General features: G+C 43.0%; 1 protein-coding gene across 5 annotated transcripts in view; it reads right to left on the bottom strand.

The window, feature by feature from the left end:
• Nucleotides 1–11,632: 11,632 nt before the first annotated feature.
• The window catches only part of LOC120533077 (A-kinase anchor protein 2), a 312,165-nt gene continuing 298,867 nt past the window's right edge, over nucleotides 11,633–24,930 (bottom strand). For 4 of the 5 annotated variants that reach the window (XM_039759731.1, XM_039759729.1, XM_039759730.1 and 1 more), the window contains 2 exons: nucleotides 23,668–23,706; nucleotides 11,633–15,166 (listed from right to left, as the gene is read on the bottom strand). In XM_039759731.1, coding sequence (XP_039615665.1) covers nucleotides 15,074–15,166; nucleotides 23,668–23,706 — 132 coding nt within the window. In that variant the 3' untranslated portion in view covers nucleotides 11,633–15,073. The remainder of the gene's footprint in view (nucleotides 15,167–23,667; nucleotides 23,707–24,930) is intronic. The other variant, XM_039759732.1, reaches the window with a different exon arrangement.

Genomic DNA, 24,930 nt, shown 5'->3' with positions numbered 1-24,930 from the left:
GCAGCTATATACCAGTAAGTTTAACATGCATCACAGGAAAAGTAATGGAAGGAATTATTAAGGATAGGATTGAGCAACACCTGACAAGGACAGGAGTTATTAGGAACAGTCAGCATGGGGTCAGAAGAGGGAGGTCGTGTTTTAGAGCTACAGGAGATGAATCATGAGGAAAGTTTAAAAGAGCAGAGCCTTTTCAGTTTAAGCAAAAGAAGATTAAGAGGAGACCTGACTGAAATATTTAAAACGACGAAGGGAATTAGTCCAGTGGATCGAGACTGTGACTTTAAAAGGAGTTTAACGGGGACACAGGGGGACAGTTCGAAACATTAGGGAAAATTTTACATATTAGGAATTTAGTCTTCACACAGAGAACCAGTGACACATGAAATAAGTGATACAATAATATGACACACAGTAGGACTTTAGGGACCTTCAGAACTTGACGTGATGTTTTATTGTAAGAATTAAGTGGCTAGGACTAGCGAGCTTTGTTGGGCTTAATGGCCTGTTCTTGTCTAGATTGTTCTAATGCATTAGTGTTGAACTCCAGGCCTAGGGCCTCATGCATAACGACGTGCGAAGAATTCACACTATAACATGGCGTATGGACAAAAGCGGGAATGTTCGTACACACAAAAAAATCCAGATGCATATATCTGGGCAAACGGCAACTTCCACGTTCTTCCGCTCCATAAATCCCGGTCAGCGTGAAAATTAACGCATGTCCACGCGCCTGCTGTCCCGCCTCGTTTCCTCCCAGAATTACGCCTCTTTGAATATGCAAATCAACATAAATAGCCCTTAAGCTCAGCATTTTGTGAAAAGGCAATAGCAAAAGCACGGGGGAAATAGAAGAATTTCAGCGAATACCAAGTGGAGGAAAGGAAAAATGTACTATTTATTGGTTTAAACAGTGGTATAAACAACAAAAGGAAGTTGATCGAGTGACATAGCGTGTCGGAGAAACTCAAAAGCTCAAGTTCACAAAGTCGCACAGTGACTGAAATAAAAAAGAAGTTGTCAAATATCAAAGTCGGCGTGAAAAGGTGAGTCGTAGCCTACCGTCTGAGTGTCATATGGACGCTTATTAGGGTACACAGAAAAAAAAAATAGGCACACAGTGGGGAAAAAAGCACGAAATGCCAACTTTAATCTCAAAATTTCCACTTTAATCACATAGTTTTTCTCTATTATTCTCTATTTCACTGATCCTTTGTATCAGTATACTGCTTCTGGATTATGTGAATTTCCCCTTGGGATTAATAAAGTATCTATCTATCTATCTATCTATCTATCTATCTATCTATCTATCTATCTATCTATCTATCTATCTATCTATCTATCTATCTATCTAGTTTATTTTGTCATTAAAGTAGAACATCGTAAACTTCATCTTAAAGTTGTTTAATTCACTAGTATCTCAATCCCATCGTAACTAAAGTAGCATGTTAAATGCTTTGTATTGTATGTGTTCTTCTATGTGCTCTATGTTTGTGAATCACTACATGCTTCTTAATCGGGCTTTCTCTTCCTGCGACAGGACACAGAATCCATTATATTTGTGATATTACAGCTCTCCGAATAATTAAAATACTGAGATGTATACGTGATATCATTGTCATGATGATAGGAGTTAAAGCATGTTATTAAACATGGGAACACGGTGGCGCAGTGATTGTTCATGTCTTACACAAGATGTTTGCTGCGCCCTGAGCGACCTTTAATGAAATAATTAATTGTAGCAGTCCTGTCTCTTTCAAACGTACTAACCTCCAATTCCTGTCCTTACTTTTCTTTCTCCAAGTAACCAATCGCCACACAATCAGCTCTGTAATAGACATTAAGCCATCTGTAAGCTTAGAAGACTGATTCTTCAAAACTTTTAAGGAACATTGAAATATCTTTGTAGTACGTGTTTAATTATTCTATCCGTCTATCCTTCCAGTGTTGCGCCAGCCCCAGCAAGAATACAGCGCAAGGCAGGAACAATCCGTGAACGGAGTGCCAGCTCGTCACTAACGCTGTGACACCGTGTCCTCACATGTTTAATTACTAACAATTTACATTATTTAAATGAAGTTAAAAGTTTTATCTGTATAATATAATAAACATATTTTGCTGCATTTCATCTTAAAAATGATACCGTCATCATATGTAAATACACGCTTTATAAAGTGGCTCAGGTTGTGCGATATTACAACTGAATCGCAAGTTTCAAGGAGCACTTGATGGACTGATTGAGTCCGTTTAGAGCTCTTGGGATGAAACTGTTTGTGAACCGCGAGGTCCGTACAGGAAAGGCTCTGAAGCGTTTGTCGTATGGGAGCAGTTCAAATAGGCAGCATGGCTGAGGCAGCGTGTGCTTGATGCTGTATCCTGATAATTCTCTTTCCGATCAGCTGCTGTAGAGCTGTGATTCACACTTGGATACAGTAATATAAATACTCTGAGTGGTGCAGTGAGAGGAATCTGGAAAAAGATGATCCGCTGTGGCAACCCTTAATGGGAGCAGCTGAAAGAAGAAGAAGTAAAAGATGCAGTGAGAGTAACAACGCTAAAGCAGCTGTGGTAATTAGAATAGTTTGGCCATTCCGTGGACCATTATATTGTTACAGGTTAATTACAATCAGATGCATTAAACTAATAAACAATATGTGGTTAATTTCAGTGTATTTATAAAGCCGCGTCAGGGATGTGGATGTGAAAAAGAAAGGGAAACCACACTGGAAGAGTAGCACTGCTTTGACACTGGGTGCCGCCAGTCTGCAAAACCGAGCAGAGAACTTGCGTACGACAGGGTATGAGCTACCATGAAAATGTGCGTGGCTTTACACCAAGTTTAGGTTTTATAAATCGTGATTTGAGTGTGGAAATGTTCTTCCGCAACATTTTTGTGCGTACGCACCGTTTATACATGAAGCCCCTGGAGGGCCGTAGTGGCTGCAGGTTTTCATTCTCACCCTTTCCCTAATCAGCGACCAGTTTTCACTGCTAATTGACTCCTTTTACCTTCATTTTAATAGCCCTGTTTTTAAGGATTCAGCCCTCTGAATTGATTCGTTTCTTCATTAAATGACAGCCAACCAGAAATGAGATGTGAGATGAGCCAACAGATGACCAGCTAAGTCGGGTCTTCAATCTCCAGCCAGTTTCCTAATGAGAAGCCAACATTTGGTGTTAATTACACCCATTATTTAATTCTGTGGCCTGTTGCTCCTCTCATTCTGTCACAGCAGACATTCCCAAAACAGCTGATTTTCTGTTTTTTCTAAGAACACCGTCAAGATGTTTTGGTGAGCTTGAGAGATCAGTCTTACTGAGACCAACACCTTTCATTATTTTCAGATATTGTATGATGGGCACAGGTGAGCTGGTCATGTGGTGGCTTGTTTTGTGTCTCGTTATTGTTTGGCTGCTAATTAAGGAAAAAGAAACAACTGAGTCAAGTTAATTAAAATGAAGGCAAAAGAAGTTAATTAGCAGCAAAAACTGATCACTAATTAAGAAGATGGTTAGAATGAAAACATGCCATCCAACAGGACCGGAGTTTGACATCCATGTTCTAGTGTAAGCCACAATATAATCTGTATATATAAAAGCCTAATCCCACCATCTCACTCATCACAAAATCTCCCGAACCATGAGGACTTGGGACTTGAAATTTGTAATGTAGGTTACCCTTGGGCCATAGATGCTTGCTAAGAAATGGTTTTTAAAATTTCATGGTCCATGTGCAAAATTTCTTATAGTTTTTTAGACCAGTTTGTATGTCTGTCCACTTTCACGAGAGAACTACTTCATGGATTTCGATTGGGTTTTTTTCTAGAGTTTTCTTGAACATTCCGTTGATTTTGCGATTTTCTCATCATGCTAAGAATCAGAGTTCACTTGCAGGATTGATACATTCGCGCTAATCCGAGTACAGAGGCTGCGGGCCGAGGGGAGGGGGAAGAGTGACATCAGGAGTAAGGAGCTGGGTGGGGCCTCCTCGCTGTCCTGATTCACTAATACGTGGACAGAGCCACGGTTCAAATATGTAAAATCCAACATCTGTCTGCTTTTCACGAGAGAACTACCGTGTTTCCCCGAAAATTAGACAGGGTCTTATATTAATTTTTCCTCCAAAAAACGTGCTAGGGCTTGTTTTTCCATGAACAAAAATCTACTTTTTCTCTCTATTATAAAAAAAAAAAAACTCTTGGAAGGCTCTTGAGGAGACGATACGTGATTTTCTTGGAGACACTTTAACGACCCGCAAGAAAAGGCAGTGAGACAAAAGGACAGCTGCTGTACAGGCTTTTTAAATGATCAACACGCAGCACGACAGCAGCTGATCCAACAGCGTCTCCTTAGTGTGCGTTCAGCCCCCACATCACAACGCGAGTGGCAGAGATGCGAAGTGGCTGGTGCGCAGCGTGCCCCGGGGGGTGGACAAGTGAAGCGAGCCGGGGGCACAACCCCCTAGTATTCTGAAACAAAAATCTATATTTATTCAAATACAGTCAATTTCTTGCGACTCCATTCCTTTTAGAACAATTGGCCTCAATCTTTCATGTCTAGCAATAGAGCTTTCCTTAAATGAGCACCTCATGTTCATGTAGTCTGCTCGTATCCAGCTTCTTCTCTTTGCAGAAACCAGTTACATTTTTGCCCTGGGACTCCTCCACAATTCCTTTCTTGTACTCGACAGAATAGCTCTTTCTTTTTGTACTTATCTTGTCGCGCGGGGGGTGGGTGTCAAAATACCGGTATCATTTCCTGTTCATCTGTGTACATACGGTATCGGTAGGCATTTATCGCTCATCCAAAGTTGCTTGCGCGGGATCGCAACTAGGGCTTATTTTTGGAGTAGGGATTATATTACGAGCATCCTGAAAAATCATGCTAGGGCTTATTTTCGGGGAAACACGGTACTTCATGGATTTAGATTGAGTTTTTTTCTATAATTTGCTTGAACAATCCATCGATTCCGTGATTTTCTTATTGCACTAAGTATTATAGTTCGCTTGTGGTACCGATTTATTAGCGCGAATCTGAGAGAGACTCATCTGGCTGCGGGGCCCTCCTCACTCACGTGTCTGCCTCAGGGCGTAACCTTAACTCCGCTTAGTTAGCGAATGAGAGAACTGCTTAACAGATTTGATCTTTTTTTTCTATAATTTTCTTGAACAGTCCGGTTGATTCTGCGACTTCTCTCTTCGCACTAAGAATCAGAGTTTGCTTGCAGGAGTGATATATTCACGCTAATCTGAGAGAGAGAGACAGAGGGGGCGGGCCGAGGGGAGGGGGAAGAGTGAAGTCAGGGGTTGGGAGCTGGGCGGGGCCTCCTCACTGTCCTGTTTCACTACTACGTGGGCGGAGCCATGGGGGATGGCTAGTAGACAGATCAATGTGAAAGGCACTATATGATTAATAGATAGAGCTTTGTTGGGCTGAATGGCCTGTCCCTGTCTAGATTGTACTAATAGAGTCCTGTCACACACACAAAAAAACAAATTCTTCATTGCTGTTGATAGCAGAACCATTGATAGAGACGTACTGGAGGAGAGCTGTGGTGCAGTCAGTAGTGAAAAAGGGGTCGACATTTCGGAAACACAGAAATATTTACCTTAACCCATTAAACAGATAATACACAACAGCACAGAGTACTTTGGCTAGTAATAAATAAAACACACCACAATTTGGTTTTGAGAAAATAATTATATACTTGTGTAATTGTGAGCCTTACATTTTCTAAAAACAGAAGCATAGTATGAATATACAATAAGTGGTTAACATATCGATTAAGAGGATCGCTTTTTTAACAGCGGCTTTTTCACTCGCACTGGTTACATCTCATCAAAACAAATGAACGCTTTCTACTCAGTTGCTGGTAGGCCATTGATACCCTTCCATAGTGTTTAGAAATGAAAAGCACAATATTGCTTTGTTGCATTTCAAATGTGCACAATTATAACATAACACAGAATAAATGTTATTATTGCTCCAGTAGATGATAACGGTGCCCATTCTGCATCTCCTCCGGTGTGATGCTGTAACACCAGCTTTACTATTTGTCCGCATTCAAAACCGACTCTTGCAGTGCCAGCGTTAAAACAAAAATAAACTGAGGGAGGGCAGCACACTGTTCAAGCCCACCATGTTTGTTCACATTTGACGCCCTTCAATTTTCACCAGTCTACATTTTTTTAAAGGGTGCAAAGTCAGCATGGGAATGACTGGTTATTTACATTTTGCATGAAAAGATGATGTAAACGCCACATTAGTTTGAATAACATAATAAAGTTATCCTAAAAAAAATGAAGACCTTGATCTCTGCCCATTTTTGATAACTTGGCTTGTCGTTTTGGTGTAAAGCACCCAGCGATAGTACCAGCTAAATAAAAGAGATGAATGAAAATCATGACTACCAGAAGCAGAACTGTGCTCTTGCCAGCTTAAATTGGTTCACTGACTGGTGCAGACTTTTAGAAGTAGTCCCTGGCATTTCCGGCGTCCAGTGTGCTACTGGTTGCATTGGCAGAGTGAAGGTGAAGGTAAAGTGCGCCTTGTTTTGTAGCGGCTGGTGTGATCACAATGGAGGTTGACCGTCCTGCTCATTTGCTGCCTAATTAATTAATCTGCTTTTGTTTGCCCCCCTCTGTCTCCTGCAATGCTGTTCCCCATCTGCATGGTTTCCTCTACAAGAAGTTACTGAAACCCTTTAGATGAGAGACTACAGTACCTTTAATTGAACTATTAGTCCCATACTGATATGCAAAATGACAACAACAACAGACTTCTTTTTGGTCTAATTTATCTTTGTGCAATGTGGCATACTAATGGAACTCCACTTTGGAATGGTCTGGAATCTTTAAGTGGGACATAATGTCCTTGGCCCCAACTTGAATGGGAGATGTTGCTCAGGTGTGACAATGTTTTAAAATGGGACTGAGAGAAAAGTGTAAGGACAGAGACAGGTCAACCTCAGGGGATCAGAAAGGCACAATCGACAAGTGCAAAAACGTTTGTAATGAAAAACTAATTCGGCCAAAGGATGTTATTGGGCAAAAAAAATCCACAATTCACACCAGGAAAAGAATTTTCAGCTGATGTTTACCCTGTTGCGTCAATTACCCTCAGGCCAAGCTCCTAGAAAAATAAGCAGCCGTCCTTCCTATGGGTGTTCAAAATAGCAGTGAAAAGAAAATGCCGGTTAAAATGGCAGGTAAAAATTTTTAATTAGCCTAGAAAAATAAAAACATTAGAATTGAGCTCAGGATCTAGAGAGTCTAGGTGATTCAAAATGACTGAAAAAAACGCATAAAAAATAATGAAAGCTTCAAAACGATATCAAGGTTGCTGCAGACTGTCAGAAGGGTCGTGGCTACCTTGAGACGCTTACTGTAAACGCGGCTCCTGAGAGCGCAGATGAGGGGACACACAGACAGACCACTTGAGAGACGTACTACTGGAAGGCCGCTCTTCATCTTCTAACATCCACCGGCCTTGGTGTTTGGCCGTTGGTGCGCCTCGGGTAGGATTCTATCTTTGGATCGGCTCGGATGTGTGTAGCAGATGGTATGGCCACTGACCCCATGTGGTGGGGGGGGTGTATGTGCAGGCATGGGATGAGTTGGCCAGAAGCATGTGGAGAACGTCGTTACGGACCCAGTGGGAGACTTCGGGTTTGACCTTATACGATCCTTTCAAAATGTAAAGTCCATTTCCCCATTTCTTGCACATTGCAATAACGTGTGTCTCTCAACACTGCAACTTTCTGAATCCCTAATGCTTAATAATATCAAATGAGGCTCTTATATTCACAGGTAATTATTGTGTGACTTTCATTATATATATATATTTTTTTGTTTTGCAGTTGTTTGAACATTTTCTAAGGTTTTGTAATACGACCCCCGTGACCCTGTGTTAGGATATAGTGGGTTGGATAATGGATGGATGTAATATGTAAATTCCAATATATATATCTTTCTTTCCCAAGTGATTTTAAATTAGTTGTTTAATTGTTTCCCGGTGCCATTTCAAATGTACTTTGCTCTTCAGAAAGCTACTATGTGACAGTGACCGTCACTTAAGGATGCCATTATACCTTCTGCTATGAATAAGGTGGTAATTGGTGGATAATCCCTGTCCAAAAACTCTTAGCCGGTAGTCCACGTTCTGAGATTCATTTTTGGGTTGACCCTCATTACGTTCACCTCTGCTTGTTCTCCCACTAGACTCTTTGTTATGCTTTTGATCTAATGCCATTGTGACGATTATTTTGCCTGCTCCATCTTGTGCTCGCAATTAATTTTCAATCCACCAGCATATCATAAGCTCTTCCAATGCCACGCTGCACAGAAATGAATCACCGCTTCATAAGTGTTATGAACTTTGTAAAGGTCTTATTACATAACAGTATGTGACTAATAGCTGCATTATAGGCACCCCCAAATCTAAAGTGACACCCAAGTGACTTTCTCTCTTACTCATACATTGCAATCCCTGTCCTGTCGCTCTTTTGCTGTTGCACCCGACTCTCCTCTCAATCACAGTTTCAAACAATTAATGAGATTCAACAATCCATTCCAGACGTTTCTTTCCTTTTATGCATACAGCATATCGATGTAAACCAACAACCACTTACTTAGCCTTGTTACTGAATTCTTCTCTTTTTATGTTATATTTTCTGCAGTTATTTTCTGTTTGCAGAAAACCTCTGGGCATTAACACCGTCTGACACTTTCATTTCAGTCCTCTTTACTTCAAAACAACTGATTTGGTCTATGCTGCTCGGTTTTTTCAAACCTCCATAGCACTCAGTCTATGGGACCGCACTTATCAATCACCCGTTACATTATTGCAAGTCCATTGTAAACCTTCCATAATTGTGCGTAGTCATTTTTAAAAGACCCCTTCAGTTTATTGCATTCTGTGAACGTGCCTGCTGATAAAATGACTGCTACAAAGTGTTTGTTTCATAGTGCCCTAAATATGATGATGATGATGCAAATACAATAATACCTTGGTTAGTGAATCCTCTGAGAATGAATCTCCTTTCAAAAAAGTTCAACGACCAGACTACTAGAATACCGTTGTAGTCCTTGTGCGTCTCCCTACACTGAACAGTCTCTTGTTAATTTCATGCGTACTGCAGAACATCAGTTTATTACACGTGAGTTGTTCGGTATTCCAGAAGCACTGAGGTCACTCTTACAGACACCCGGAGGTCCACATCCATGACAGGCTGGCCTGGTCTCCTAACACGGAGGAATTGTAGAAAAAAGGGCAGAGCTGACTCTCGAGGAAGCCACGTTTCTTTAATGTGGGTAGTGACATTCTGTACATGTCCTGGAAATCTGATAGCCAATGTGGTGTGCTCGGCCAGTAACATCAGTTCTATAGAGGCCGACCGAATGAACGAGCTGATTTAGAAGGCAGGCTCAGTTATGGGATGCCTTCTGGACCCGCTGGAGGTAGTGGTGGAAAAGTGTTGGCCATTTATGAAAAATTTTGCAATCCTCCCTATAAGACACCGGCATCAAGGACATTTAGCCAATGAATTATTCAACAGAAGTGTGTTGAGTAACGGTACTGGGGCTTCATCGTATCAATATTAGAACGCCTTTGTAGTGCCTCAGTGTGACTTCTCACTTATCATTAGCCAAGTTTTATTCTTTTTTCAAAGTCATGTGTGTGCTTGAGTGTGCTCCGTAAAAGCGAATTCTTCCCCGGGACAAACTAAGTACTGTCCATTTATTAACTGCAGAAAATAATTTTCAAGTAGCATAATCACTGGGGGGGCGGCACGGTGGGGCAGTGGGTACCGCTGCTGCCTTGCAGTTAGGAGATGCGGGTTTGCTTCCCGGGTCCTCCCTGCGTGGAGTTTGCATGTTCTCCCCGTGTCTGCGTAGGTTTCCTCTCACAGTCCAAAGACATGCAGGTTAGGTGCATTGGCGATCCTAAATTGTCCCTAGTGGGTGTGTGTGCCCTGTGGTGGGCTGGCGCCCTGCCCAGGGTTTGTTTCCTACCTTGTGCCCTGTGTTGGCTGGGATTGGCTCCAGCAGACCCCCGTGACCCTGTGGTTAGGATATAGCGGGTTGGATAATGGATGGATGGATGGATAATCACTGGGATTAGCATGCAGCCGTGAAGGGAGCTAGTGGAGAGCACGGAAGAGGTGGCATGGATAGAGAGAACTTCTTAACAAGCAGGAGGTGCATCTCCTCTGCTAAAATCTACTGAGTTAGTGAACACCAGAGTATCTCATTGAAGATCCTGGCTTGGATCAGCTTATGGAGTTACGGAAAGTGAGGGTAGCTGATGTTGCCACCAATTGAGCCTTCTGAGGTGGAACCAGTGTTGTCAGGTTTGCGGTTTTCCTGCTTTTGATCAGCACCCACGGAAAATATGGGCTTTTGCGGGGTGTGTATTTTTGGTGTACTTTTCTAAATTAAACACGGTATTAATGGGCTATTTTTCAGACTCCTCCACATGAACACCATTTTTTTTTATCCATCTGGGCATTTGTTTCTCTGCTATTCACACTTGTATACACACTTTATCCTTGTAAAATCTCTGAAAGGGATCGTTGCGTGATGGTTATGCTGTGTGATTCTATTTCTGAGGGGGACTATGCCAGGCTTTAAATCTATGTTCTTAATTTTTTGCTATCAGTGCCACCCCAGGTGTCACATTGGCTACATCAGGTTTTGGGCAACTACACCATTTTTAAGCTGTCAAATCGTTCAAGGGCCTGGCAGCCCTGTGTGGACCAGGTGGCATGTGAACGAGGAAGACGAGATTGCATGGAGCTGCATGGGAGGAGCCGTGGAAGAAGATAGCAGACTTGGCTGCAGAATAACCCTTAGGCAGCAATAGTCCTGCTTTTAACATCAAACCCAACCATCTGCCCCCAAAACCTCATTTTAATGAGTTTTGCATTTCACAATTTCTAAATCACACACACCACAAATTTTAGGGGAAATTATGTGAAATGAAACTGTTTTGCTCATCACAACTGTGACTTGTACCCGGTGGTGTGAATGTGCATGAGGTGGATGAGGCAGAAGAGAGTTTGTAGTTGCCTGTAAAGTGCCATGGAATAGTGGCAGGAGACAGCAGTTTCAGCTACGTAAGAAACAATACCCTAACCGGTCTCTAATGGTGCATCTACTTCTGATAACAACATTTCTTATAATGAACTAAAGTCCCAGCATGCATTTCCTCCATTATCTGAGGTATTATAGTACTAGTGGGTTACTTTCGAGGAGAAACAGAATAAACGGTGCTAGCCTCTGTAATTCAAACACTATAAAAACACACGCACACAATAAATAATACCTCTGTCTCCTAAAGTTCACTGTTGCATTTGCTTCACTCGGCACACCAAGTGTGGGCTCTTGGTTCACAGAGAATATAGTGCATCCTAATTATAGGAGACTTGAGAAAACTAATAAAAATACAAAGATGTTTCGACGCGATTACTATCCCGTTCACTCCTCGATCTTCAAAGTCCTGGTTATCGGAAGCTGCGATTTTCTGAATCGTGTAATTTCGAAAGCAGAAAACAAAAGATTAAATAAATACAGCATTGGCAAGATTCAGAACCAAAATCTCACAGGAGAGAGCCTGCTTTTTCCCGTCATTGTCATTCTGGGCACATCCGACTCTGATAAGAGCCTCATAAACGAGGACGTGTTGACCCTCAACAACATGGTGGCACCCCTGAAGCATGAAAACACAAATGCTGGTTGGGTGGAGTTGAAACAGTGCGGGGCCACATCACTGAGGTTCACCGATCCCTTCGCCAGCAGACTGTACGCCAGAGCAAAAAACGAAAGCCAACTTCACCAAAGGACTTCCAATAAGATGCACACGGCTTGAAATGCTTAAATGAATTAAAATGGAAAGGTCATTTCATCCCACTCCTGCGCTAGTCGGGCCTAACTTCTACTGCAGTCCCCATAACTGGAAGATAAAACATTCGCAGTCTCTGGCCCAAGGATAGGTTAATGTCATGGATATCGATCCAATCACACAGCTTACTCTTCATACAGTGCCACGTGTGGAATTCCCAAATAAACACACACCAGCTTATACTGAAAGGTGAAGTAAATTATTAACACGTGTAGAATGCCTTTATACTATTTAACCAATACTTTATACTCTGTATTTGCTTCAAGAGGTTCAATAACAGCAGCACTTATGCATAATAAATTATATGGCAAAAAAACAAATCCAGCTTCATTGCTGCAAAGTCAAATCACAAGATCCTATGCACATCTTCTGGCGCAATGAAAACACATCATTGTATTTCCTCATTCAGTGCAGTGGAAATCACCAAATGCCATTTTTGTTTTTCCTGCTGGTGGGTGTAGGATTCTGGCCAAGGGGGTTTGGTGTGCCTTGTCTCCTCAAGTTGCTGTTGGGGTTTGTGAACCTGAGGCTTCCAGTTGCTGGTTATGGATAACGCTGTCCTCTTCTGATCTCCAGTACACAGTAGAAGAACACGTGTGTATTTCCAGTGTCCCTGAAGTCATCGTCGTCTTTCAGGGAATCGCCAGTTTGCCATTTGCAGGTGAGACGGATTTCAGCTGCTCCAGTATAGAGATATTTCAACTTTTTGTATTGGGGATGGTGAGACTGACCCATAGACTGAAGCATCGTGGGAATATGGGAGCTCACGGAGTGTCCAATTCAGATCCTGGAGGGCCATAGTGGCTGCAAGTTTTTGTTTCAGCCATTTTCCTAACTAATAACCCACTTGCTGCTTACTTTTCACTTGACTTGCTTTTTAATACTTCTCCCCTTTAAATATTTCTTCTCTCCTTAAGCGGCTACCAAATAGTAAACAAGTCAAAAAGCTAACCAGCTCGGCTAACTCGGGGGTCTCAAACTCGGATTCTGGTGGGTCACTATTTTTTTGCTCCCATTTCTTAATTACAGTCCAATTATTGCAGTGAATGAAGCACGTTATTTAACTCTATGGCCTTTCACAGGTAAGGATTACACTAACCGGCAGCAGTTTGAGTGAAGAATTGGAATCAGGAGAAGGGAAAGAGACGTATAGAAACTAACCAAGGTCAAAACTGGGAAATTAGGAATTTAATGAAACAAACTTAGGAAGTGAAACCAAACATTGTAGCCGGAGAGTCAAAAATTAGCCTTTGTACATTAATTGAACCAAATCTGAAAGTGTAGTTCAAAAAAGAGAGGAAAAGGTCGTAACCAGTACTCAAATATAACGCAAGGGTCAACCTGGACAAACCAGGAAGAGCAGGATGCTGACCTTTGGGTGGTGCTCAGGAAGGTGGCGTCATCAGGAGGCGTTAGACATTTATTAGCGTTTGGGGGGCCAGGTGTAGCCCTCTAATCCTGCTGTAACTGTGACTCTCCCTACCAGACAGTTAATTAAAACATCAGCCAATAAAATGTGTTTGCAGCACTCGGAAGAGCTGAGAAACTAAATTTCGGGTCAGACCTTAGTTCTTCTGGTACATCTTGCTTGTGACGACAATGTAACGCTGCCAAGTGCTTGCCAGCGCTAATGCATTGAATGTTTGCTCTTTTCGTCGCTCATTTAGGTAGCAAGCTGTCCTCAGAAAGACGTCTCACTTCAGCCACACTAGTTTGGAGATCGTGTGAGTGCGTCAGGCTCGTCCGTTTTATAGGCTCCCCTGCAGCCGACACTGAAGCTGCTTGTCTAAATGATGGAATGGCAGCTCATACTGTTGGTGATTCGGCGCTGATGTCATTCCTGGCTAATACAAGGCTGAGCACATTTAAAAAAGTATTAAGTTGGGTACTCAAGAATGTGGTGTTTAGAAGTCTGGAACAAAGGTATTGCTTTGAATGATTATTGTTGCTTATCATCAACCTCACACAGAAGTGGGAGAAGATGAAGAGGAAGAAGAAGTTGCTATTTTTTTTTTTTTATACAGTATGACACATCCTCTTGTCTTTACGAAACATAGGTTGCATGAGTAGATAAGGGGATGCATCTAATTGCATTTCTTTTGTGTCCTCTGTCAGACATTTTATAGACCTCGATTGAACTTCTGGTATGAGGAAACCACCAAGCGTGAGGAAGTATTCTAAAATTGGAAGAATTGTCACGTGAAAGTCCCTCCATCTCTGAATATATTTCTTTTTTGAACAAGTATTGAGGACAGCCCACCTAATTGTTATAATGTTAGCTCAAAGGCTTAGAGATGCTCAGTTGACAAACAGGGTATAGATGTGCCAGTGTAGCAAGATAAGCACCAATCCTATACCCACGCTTAACTGGATTGGCGTGTTTGCATATCTTCAGTTAGATGCATATATCTATATATAGATAAATTATTACAATAGAGAGCTCAAAATAAAATTTGGACACATTGCAGTAACAAGAGCCTTCCTTTACGATTTCTGATTTTTGGTGTCACTCTTGTTTAACCGTATGCTGTCATGTGACGACAGCTCAAATACTTGATGTAAAATGAAGCTCGGAGCCGTAAATTTCTTTTGAATTGCCTGCCTCGGCGCCGATATCACATTTTTGTCTTGACGGTAGCTCCTAGGTCAACAGCCACAATCTGCAACCATCCAGAATAGGACCTTAAAGCTCCTGATGTCTACCACAAGGATGAGGAGGATGAACGATGTGGCGAGCTTCCCAAGTGTGCTGTCAGTAGAGAGAGCAACATCCTCCGTGGTGAACATTCACAAAAGCACCTTCTCAGAACGCAGCAGTTATAAGTGAATGAAAAAGACGGGCTTGTATTAAAAAAATAAACGGTGAGTCTCTGCTATCAAGGGTTCGCTGTTTTGTTTTTCTTCTTGCTGAAGAAGTCTTGCATCAAAAACCAAGAACCTTTTTCCTGTTGTTTAGGTCAGCCACCTGTATTCTGCAAAGCCTAGCTAAAATAAATACTGATTTTTTTTCATTTTTCTTCATATATTTTTTTTTTTCTCATAAAGCCGTGCAGGTCTGATTCTGCTTCACTTTGATTGTCACTGGCAGATCCTGGCAATGGTGGCAGCAGCAGTGGTTGTAGGGTAGCAATGGTTTCGGGCTGAGCGATTGAATGGCATCCCCAGGGCTGTGCTACTCATTTTCATCCCGGTTGGCGTAGATGCCAGCTTCCCATCGCAGTGCCATGGAGCTCTTTCTGCGCGTTACCCTTGTTGCCTCGAGCACCTGTGGAAAACAGGAAATTGTGAATATTCACGGTTACGTTCTAAACTCGCTGCTAACCTGCAATTTCCTTTTTCTGTTCTAATAGACAGGCACATACAGGAGGCTGGATTTTGGGTTTGAAATATACATGTACTTTACGACAGTTCCTTCTGATTAGACATAGAAGAAATTTAGGATTCATGCACTTTCTCAAGGCGATATTAATTCTTAGTCAAAGTCAAAGCGAACTTTACTGTCATCGCAACCATATACAAGTATACAGATAGACGAAATTGCGAAACTCGGGGTCCACAGTGTAACAACATGAAGTGCAGATACAAAATTAAAATTAGAATTAAAATTAAAGATTTACAATTAAAATTAAAACACAAACAAGACAAGACATTGTGCAAAGACAAGACAAAGAAGTAGCAGCAATATTGACGTATAGTAAGCAATATGAACATTGATGCAATGTATGGTATTGTGCAGTCTAGATACATATAGTCAATAAATATGTAATATAATAAATAAATAATAGATATAGATAAGGCAGACATTATCAGTGTATGTTTAAGACGTGTGTAAACAATGACAGGTCAGTATGTTTCACAGCAGAAGGATATCAAAGAATGTCAAAGTGCAAAATCCTTAAAGGTCAGTATGAGATTTTCAGTGCTTTTCTCCTTGCCCACTCATCTTTACAGGACAGTAGCTGGCATGTATAAAAGTTCTGTTTTTAGGGGTGGTTGAGGCCATGTGGAAGATCCCAGGGGGCAGCATAGTGTTCAGGAGTCTGACAGATAGGGGGTAAAAACTATCCTACACCCCTGCCCAGATGCCATGTAGGAACCAACCCCAAATGGGTACTACTCCATTCCTTGGTCTAATCACACCAGGGATGTGAGGTCAGGGGAGGCTAAGAAAAAACTAATATCCATCCATCCATCCATTGTCTAACCCGCTGAATCCGAATAGGGTCACGGGGGTCTGCTGGAGCCAATCCCAGCCAACACAGGGCACAAGGCAGGAACCAATCCTGGGCAGGGTGCCAACCCACCGCAGGACACACACAAACACACCTACACACCAAGCACACACTAGGGCCAATTTAGAATCGCCAATCCACCTAACCTGCATGTCTTTGGAGTGTGGGAGGAAACCGGAGTGCCCTGAGGAAACCCACGCAGACACGGGGAGAACATGCAAACTCCACGCAGGGAGGACCCGGGAAGCGAAAAAACTAATAATGATAACAAAATAAATATGTCCACTGGTCTGTGCTATAAATTTGTTTTCTGTATGATTGAAATCATTTTGATAATTTTTATAGTCAAAATGACTGAATCGGCACATTTCTTGTTCAAATAGAGGGGAGAAACGTGAGGTGCGGCAGTGGCGAGCCTCACCTCACCTCGGACTGCGCTCTCCCTCACACACTGAAGGGGTTGATGCGTGCAATTGTCGCGTGCCTGTTGCTGTCTCTCTGTATGTCGCCAACATAAGGTTTGTAGACATGTTTATTATACACCCTGACTTTCCACAGTCTGGCAAATATATTTAATGAATGTGTTTGACATATTTAGTCTCCCTCATTGGACAGTACCGTGCCGCCCTGAAGGAGGCGCATGTGAGCCCAACAGGTGCTTGTTGCTGCTGTTCTTCTACGCAGAGACAGAGGCTGCAGACTGAGGGGAGGGGGCCTCCTCACTCACATGCCAGCCTCCGTTCAAGTCGCTCTACCTCTGCCCACACTTTGGAGTGGACCTCACCTCTGCTTAGCTAAAGATACCTGTTTGTTTATTGATTTTTTGAAGTCTGTATTGTTTCAGTGCTATGTGGGTGGAGCTGCGGGGGATGGCTATTCTCTATATATATAAAATCCAACTTCTGTATGTCTGTCTATATGTCTGTCCGCTTTTTTCATGAGAGAACTACTTGACGGATTTAAATCTCTTTTTTTTTTTTCTTCTAAAATTTTCTTGAACATTCCGGTTGATTTTACGACTTCTCTCATCGTGCTAAGAATCAGAGTTCGCTTGCAGGAATGATATATTCGCGTTAATCCAAGACAGAGGCTGCGTGACATCAGGGGTGGGGAGCCAGGCGGGGCCCTCCTCATTGTGCTGTTTCACTTCTATGTGGGCGGAGCCACGGGGCACACCTAGTTATATATAAAATCCAATGTCTGTTGTGGTCCCCGGCTGGGGCTGGAGCCCGGCCGGGACGCCCAGGAGGACAAGAGGAGGGCTTGTGCCTCCTCCAGACCGCGAGGGGGCATCCATCCTGGTTATGTTGGGGGCCTCGGGTAGAGGGCTTGGAAGCCCAGCCCTGTAGGGGCCTGTGGCCACTGCCAGGCGGCGCCCCAGTGCCTTATTATCCCGGGAGCCCGGCACTTCCGCCACACCAGGAGGGTGTGTCCGCGGGAGATTGCCGGGAAGCAGCTGGAGCCCATCCGGGTTCCTATAAAAGGGGCCGCCAGGAGGAAAAGAGGAGGAAAAGAGGCACAGGACTGTGTGGCCAGGACATTGGGGGAATCGGTGCTGGAGGCACTGGGGTTTTTGCACGTGATTATTGTAAATATTATTGTAAATAAACAGTGTGTGGTGGAAACAAAGATGTCCGTCTGTCTGTGTCCGGGTCAAAGTTCACACTGTCCATCTGTCTGTCTGTATGCCTGTCCACTTTTCACGAGAGAATTACTTAACGGATTTAGATCTGTTTTTTTCTATAATTTGCTTGAACATTCCGGTTGATTTTGCGACTTCTCTCATCAAAGTTCTCTTGCCACAGCGATTAAAAAGTGGCAAGTGAAGAGAGGGGCTGCGGGCCGAGGGGAGGGGGAGGCATAAAATTAATGAATTGGTACTCAAATTATTTGACACTCCATCTCGGACATACACTTCAATAAATATCGTTTTAGAACACAGCGATTCAATTCATTATCCTACAGAATTTTTAAATGCCATGAATCCTCCTGGCATTCCGCCCAACAACTTAGAATTGAAAGTAGAAGCACTGATTATCCTTTTTGAGAAACCTGAGCCTACCCAAACTTTGCAAAGTTACCCTTCTCCAGGTGTGGCAGCTTCAGAATGACATTATAGAGGCGATAACCATACCAGGATGTGGCCTTGGTGAGAGGGTTTTAATCCCTCGCATTCCTCTAAAGGTGAGGGACATGCCCTTTTGATTCAAGAGATTACAGTTTCCGGGGAAGCTTTTCTTTGCAGTGTCAATTATCTATCTATCTATCTATCTATCTATCTATCTATCTATCTATCTATCTATCTATCTATCTATCTATCTATCTATCTATCTATCTATCTATCTATCTATCTATCTATCTATTAACGAGACCCAGGGGCAGACCCTTAAGTTGGCAGGGGTTGATCTTAGCTCACCAGGCATCTCACAAGCTTTATGTTGCTTTCTGTCATATCTGTCCTCAACCATGATAACAAAACCAAAAATATTGTATATCAAGAGGCCCTTGGATAGAAAACCTATCAATATAAATTGTTCTCAATAAAAAGTACATTTTAACAAATTTGTTTATTGATCTTGGGCGGCACAGTGGCGCAGTGGGTAGTGCTGCTGCCTGCGTGGAGTTTGCATGTTCTCTCCGTGTCTGCGCGGGTCTCCTCTGGGTACTCCGGTTTGGTTCCTTCCACGGTCCAAAGACATGCAGGTGAGGTGCACTGGCAATCCTAAATTATCCCTAATGTGTGCTTGGTGTGTGGGTGTGTCTGTGTGTGCACTGCGGTGGGCTGGCACCCTGCTCGGGGTTTGTTTCCTGCCTTGCGCCCTGTGTTGGCTGGGATTGGCTCCAGCAGACCCCCGTGACCCTGTAGTTAGGATATAGCGGGTTGGATAATGGATGGATGGATGTTTATTGATTTTTAAAGTTTGTCCTGCTTCACTACTACGCGGGGGGACAGCTAGTTTGTAATAAATACAACTTTGCTTTTCTGTTTCTAGCATGTCTAGCGTCATTGAAGTGATAAAGTAAAAACCATCTGCATCTGGTGTGCAGAGATGCCACCTTCTTGCCCTCAGGGTTAGCAGTCTTGGGGGGGGGCACCCTTTTAAAACGGATAGCGTGGTGGGGGTTACACATCTCTGGTTGGTTTGTGGCATTAACCAAAGTATATCAGCCTCCATTTGTCTATTTTATTCTTGAGGACTAAGGTGTGTCAGCCTCTACGTCTGTTACATCCAGAGACCCCAGTGTGTTGTTCGTGCCAAAGCTAACCTAGTGAGTCCCTTTGTAGAGTACTGAGGAGTCGTAGGCAGTGCATACGGTCTGTGAGTGGGAGGGGTGGGTGTGTGTTTGAGTTGACCAATCCAAAAATGAACTTGCCCAGTTCCACTCCCACCATGATAATACATAAGGAGAAAGATGATCATTAAACTCCTATGCAGATACCAGTCCATCACAGGGTGGTCACATGCACACACATACAGACCCCCAGAACAGCAGATTTAGATTAACCAGCTATCTTAAAGAGGAACAGTCAACATTTTTCTCATTTTTAATACAATAAAGTACTCTTTCATGTTGACTTTAAATACTTGGGATCAACAGTAGAGAGTAACGGGGATTGTGGAAGAGAGGTGAAGAAGAGAGTGCAGGCAGGGTGGAGTGGGTGGAGAAGAGTGAAGAGAGGAGTGACTTTTGACAGACGGGTACCAGCAAGAGTGACAGGGAAGGTCTACAGGACGGTAGTGAGACCAGCTGTATCATATGGGCTGGCGACGGTGGCACAGGAGACAAAGCTGGAGGTGGCAGAGTTAAAGATGTTAAGATTTGCACTGGGTGTGATGAGGATGGACGGGATTAGGAACGAAGAAATTAGAGGGTTCATCTCAGGTGGGACGGTCGGGAGACAAAGTCAGAGAGGCGAGAAGGCTTGGTTTGGACATGTGCAGAAGGGAGATGCTGAGTATAATGAGAGAAGAGTGCTAAGGATAGAGCTGTCAGGGAAGAGGAACAGAGGAAGGTCTAATAGAAGGTTTATGGATGTGGTGAGAGAGGATATGCAGGTGACGGCTGAAGTCACCAGTCCGCTCCTCTCTGGCGGTTTATATGGAAACAGTTGCGTTGGGTTTCATGTTCACATGAAGGGGTACATTTTGCTATTAAAAGATAGAAAAAAAATGTGACTGTCCCCCCTTAAAATCGTGCCGAGATCCAGATATACCGGGGAAAAAAAAAACAGAGATTAGGGAAAGCATAAAAATGAACACAGAAAGACGGGATGAGAATTTGAACCCAGGACTCTGAGGCACCTGCCACCATACTAACTTTAACCTAAGGGTTTTTTTGTGGAGACTTTTATTCTATCATGCCCAAGAGAAGAATCATGAATAGAATTATGTAACAGAACATCTGAAATCGGGGCAAGGATAGGATTAAAAATTGAATCCTGAAGCCAACGCAAAGCACAGCGCTAACGTTTGGCCGATTAGCACATTGTCCTGTCCATTGCACTCCTGCTACACTTTCTCCTTTGTTTTCAGCAGAAGAGCTCTCCCTAAACTGTGATACAAGTCTTAATCAGAGGCTGTTTCCTTCCTGTGTTTGTACTTGTTTTTCCAATTTCATGGGATTTAAAAATTGCTTGACAGGACGACTTTTGGTTTTTAAGCATACAGTGGCAGACAAAAGCATTTGATCCCCTGCTGAATGTGTACGTTTGCTCACTTACAGAGAAATGAACAGCCTCGAATTGTTATAGTAGTTTCATTTTAATGGAGAGAGACAGAATATCAAGCAAAAAATCAAGAAAAAAAAAACACATGACATAAAAGTTATAAATTGATTTGCATGTCATTGAGAGAAATAAGGATTTGATCTCCTACAAGCCAGCCAGAATTCTGGCTCCCACAGACTGGCGATTACAATCAATCAATCACAGATACTCCTGATCTCAACTCATGATGTGTATAAAGCACACCTGTCTGCAGAATTAATTTCTTCCATACCATTCTCTCCACCACCACCACGGGCAAATGACGTCAGGGACAAGACCTGCACAAGGCTGGAATGGGCTAGAAAACCACCAGCAAGAAGCTTGGTGAGAAGGTGCCAACTGTTGGTGTGATTATTTGGAGTGATGCTCAGTCTGGAGCTTTTTGCAAGATCTGGCCTCATGGGTTGAGGGTGATGATGGGAAAGGTGAGGGATCAGCCCAGAACTACACAGGATGAGCTTGTTAATGATCTGAAGGCAGTTGGGACCACCACAGTGACCCAGAACACCATTGGTAACACACTACGGATTAGGGTTAACACACTAGCAAGTGTGCTTCCTTAACACACTTAAGGATTACTTGTGTTCTGTTCTGTGTATTGTGTTGTATTGACCCCCCTTCTTTTTGACACCCACTGCACGCCCAACCTTACCTGGAAAGGGGTCTCTCTTTGAACTGCCTTTCCCAAGGTTTCTTTCATTTTTTTTTCCTACAAGGGTTTTTTTGGGAGTTTTTCCTTGTCTTCTTAGAGAGTCGAGGCTGGAGGGCTGTCAAGAGGCAAAGCCTGTTAAAGCCCATTGCGGCACCTCTTGTGTGATTTTGGGCTACACAAAAATAAGTTGTATTGTATTGTATAGTTCTTTCATTTCTGAATACTCGCACCAACAGTTGTCACTTTCTCACCAAGCTTCTTGCTAGTGGTCTTGTAGCCCATTCCAGCCTTGTGCAGGTCTTTTTTGTTCATTTATCAGCTTTTGATTTCCGTACTGTTACTTTGGTTTCTTATTTGTTGTATTCCCAATGCCCGTGTTGTGTTCCTTGTGTTTTGTGGGTGGTTCTCCAAGGGTCGTGGGACACCTGCCCATCACCACCAGGGACTGCCCACTGTCTTATAAAGCTTCACCAAGCTTCTTTTGCTGGTGGTCTTGTAGCCCAGTCCAGCCTTGTCCCTGACGTCCTTTGCCCGTGGTGGTGGTGGAGAGGTTGGAATGGAAGACACTAATTCTGTAGACAGGTGTGCTTTATACACATCACAAGTTGAGATCAGGAGTGTCTGTGATTGATTGATTGATTGATTGATTGATTGATTGATTGTAATCGCCAGTCTGTGGGAGCCAGAATTCTGTCTGGCTTGTAGGGGATCAAATCCTTATTTCTCTCAATGACATGCAAATTAATTTATAACTTTTACGTCATGTGTTTTTTTCCGGATTTTTGGTTGATATTCTGTCTCTCGCCATTAAAATGAAACGACTATAATGATTCAAGACTGTCCATTTCTCTGTAAGTGTCAGACTGCTGTCACCGTCCTGCTCCACTGACAGACTGAGGAGACCCCACACTATGCGACTCTTCAGTTCCACCCGGGGGGTAAACGTTAATATTATACAGTTATTGTCTGTTATACCTGCATTGTTATCACTCTTTAATTTAATTTAATATTGTTCTTTATCAGTATGCTGCTGCTGGAGTATGTGAATTTCCCCTTGGGATTAATAAAGTATCTATCTATCATATAGCACCTTTCACATCTATCTATCTATCTATCTATCTATCTATCTATCTATCTATCTATCTATCTATCTATCTATCTATCATAGTGCCTTTCACGTCTATCTATCTATTATATAATGCCTTTCATGTCTATCTATTGATAATATAATGCCTTTCACGTCTATCTATCAATTATATAGTTCCTTTCACATCTATCTATCTATCTATCTATCTATCTATCTACCTATCATTGTATAGAGTTGCTGCAATTGATGGCTCCTCTTCTCTCTTTCTCTTGGGTGGGTTTGTAGTACTGGGGTGTTGTGCCGTGTCAGCCATTATGGATGTGGTGAGAAGCCAAGCAGAATGACTGGAAAGATTACAGTATGCGAGCTTTCAAGGCAACTCAGGCCCGTTCTTCAGGTGAGATTTTGCTTTGGGTTTGATTTGTTAATTTCTCTGTTAGTGAGCAAACGTACACATTCAGCAGGGGATCAATTGCTTATTTCTCCCCACTGCACTTTCAACTTGTAAAGTGTCACGGTGTCTCGTTGACCTGCTTGAGCAGAATTAGCAAGCTTACGAAACGTTCACTGGGACAGTCAGCCAGTCTGGCCTAACTGCAGCACCGTGTCGAGGATCTGCTCTAACGGACTTCATCATTCCTGCTCGAGACTTGCGCATATTCACAGGGCGCAACGCTTCATGCTGAGCACTGTGTCACACTAGAGAGGAGTGTTAAAACCATGAGTGAATGCAGAAACAGAAAAAATCATGGAATTCAGAAGTGAGGGATGAACAGTCTTTGCTAAAATGGACGGAAACGGATAACACATTTAGAAAAAGTGACGACACATTGACAGGCCTGAGGAATAGTAAAAGGAAAGGACTGAATGCACCGCCATATTGATAGCCGTGGACAAACTCCTGGGTGAACTCTCACCAGCACACAAGCAGCACACCAAGCAGTGGCCCGGATACATGCAACATCCGGGAAAAACCAGCATGCAACAAGAACACCAGTGAGTTGTAGAGCAAGCAGTTGACAAGTACCTCTGAAGTAACATCATTAGCGAGCAACAAACGGGCGTACTGATGGAAAGGAAAGAAGCAACATTAGTCATTCAATGCAACATGTTGGAAGACTTTTAAAAGAAGTCCATCATTACCTGCAGAATGGTGGCAAAAGGACACAGACAACAAGCCAAAATGATTTTTTTATTCACTTAGATGACACTTTTATCCAAAGCAATTTACAAATCTCAGTGGCATGATAATGTCCAGGCAGCTTAAGTGACACGTGGAGTTCAAGATTCAGGCTAACCGACGCTCCCTCACAATACAGGTCATGTGCCTCATTCCGGACTCCGTGAGCAACACAAAGTCAAACTAGCGAAACCCAAGGATTCTCCGAAGAGACGCACATGAAGGAGTGCAGTCTTTATCTCAGGTCACTGGATGGCGTCTATGTCTGACAAACAGGGAGCACCAGGACTCTAAAGACTTGGACCTTCGTCCTTTTACAGATATCGGGAGTGCCACACACCCCTCTCCAGTGACCTCTTAAAATGCTCTCCCAATCCATTTACTGACTTCACAGGAAGAGTCACCAGAGACATGAATGTCACTGACGAGGTGAATAAACCTCTCGATGAGGTCGACACTCTCTCCACAGACAGACACACTGCTGATGACCATGCCCAGTGGGTCATTAGAAGCTTGGATGTTGGTTTTTATCAGGACATTCGCAAGTCCAGACACTCAGACCCCTCAGTCAGTCTCTCAGAAGCCCTCATCAGAGCCTTCATCGACTCAATGAAGATCACAGCATCATCAGTAAAGTCAACATCAGTGAATCTCTCTTCACCAACAGATGCCCGTCAGCCGCTGGACTCCACAAGAACTGAACGGAGAAGGAGCAGAACACACCATTGACGAACCCCAGAATCAACTGGGAAAAACACAGAGGCTCTGCCTCCACTCTGCACAGCACTCCCAGTACCAGTGGACAGGCCGCCCATGATATCCAGCAACCTTGAGGGGAGGGGACATTTGTCAACATGCAGAAATTATAGCATTGCCCCCTTTAGGCTGACAGGAATTTATAACAACAGTGTTTTGTCATGGTAAGGTCCTGGATGACCCCCATTTTCCCTTTTATAGTCTTTATTTATGTAGACCCTAACAGCTATCAATATATCGAGGATCAGTGGGTCCCCATATTGCAGAACTAGAATCAGAGATAACCCACAGAGTGCAGTGTGGATGGAACAACTGGACGAAGGTATCAGGAGTGTGGTGTGCTTGAAGAATTAA

This window comes from Polypterus senegalus, chromosome 7 (assembly GCF_016835505.1).
Source record: "Polypterus senegalus isolate Bchr_013 chromosome 7, ASM1683550v1, whole genome shotgun sequence".
Lineage (NCBI taxonomy): Eukaryota > Metazoa > Chordata > Cladistia > Polypteriformes > Polypteridae > Polypterus > Polypterus senegalus.
Note: the sequence above shows the minus strand (reverse complement) of the source record. Positions and strands in the feature narration are given on the sequence as shown.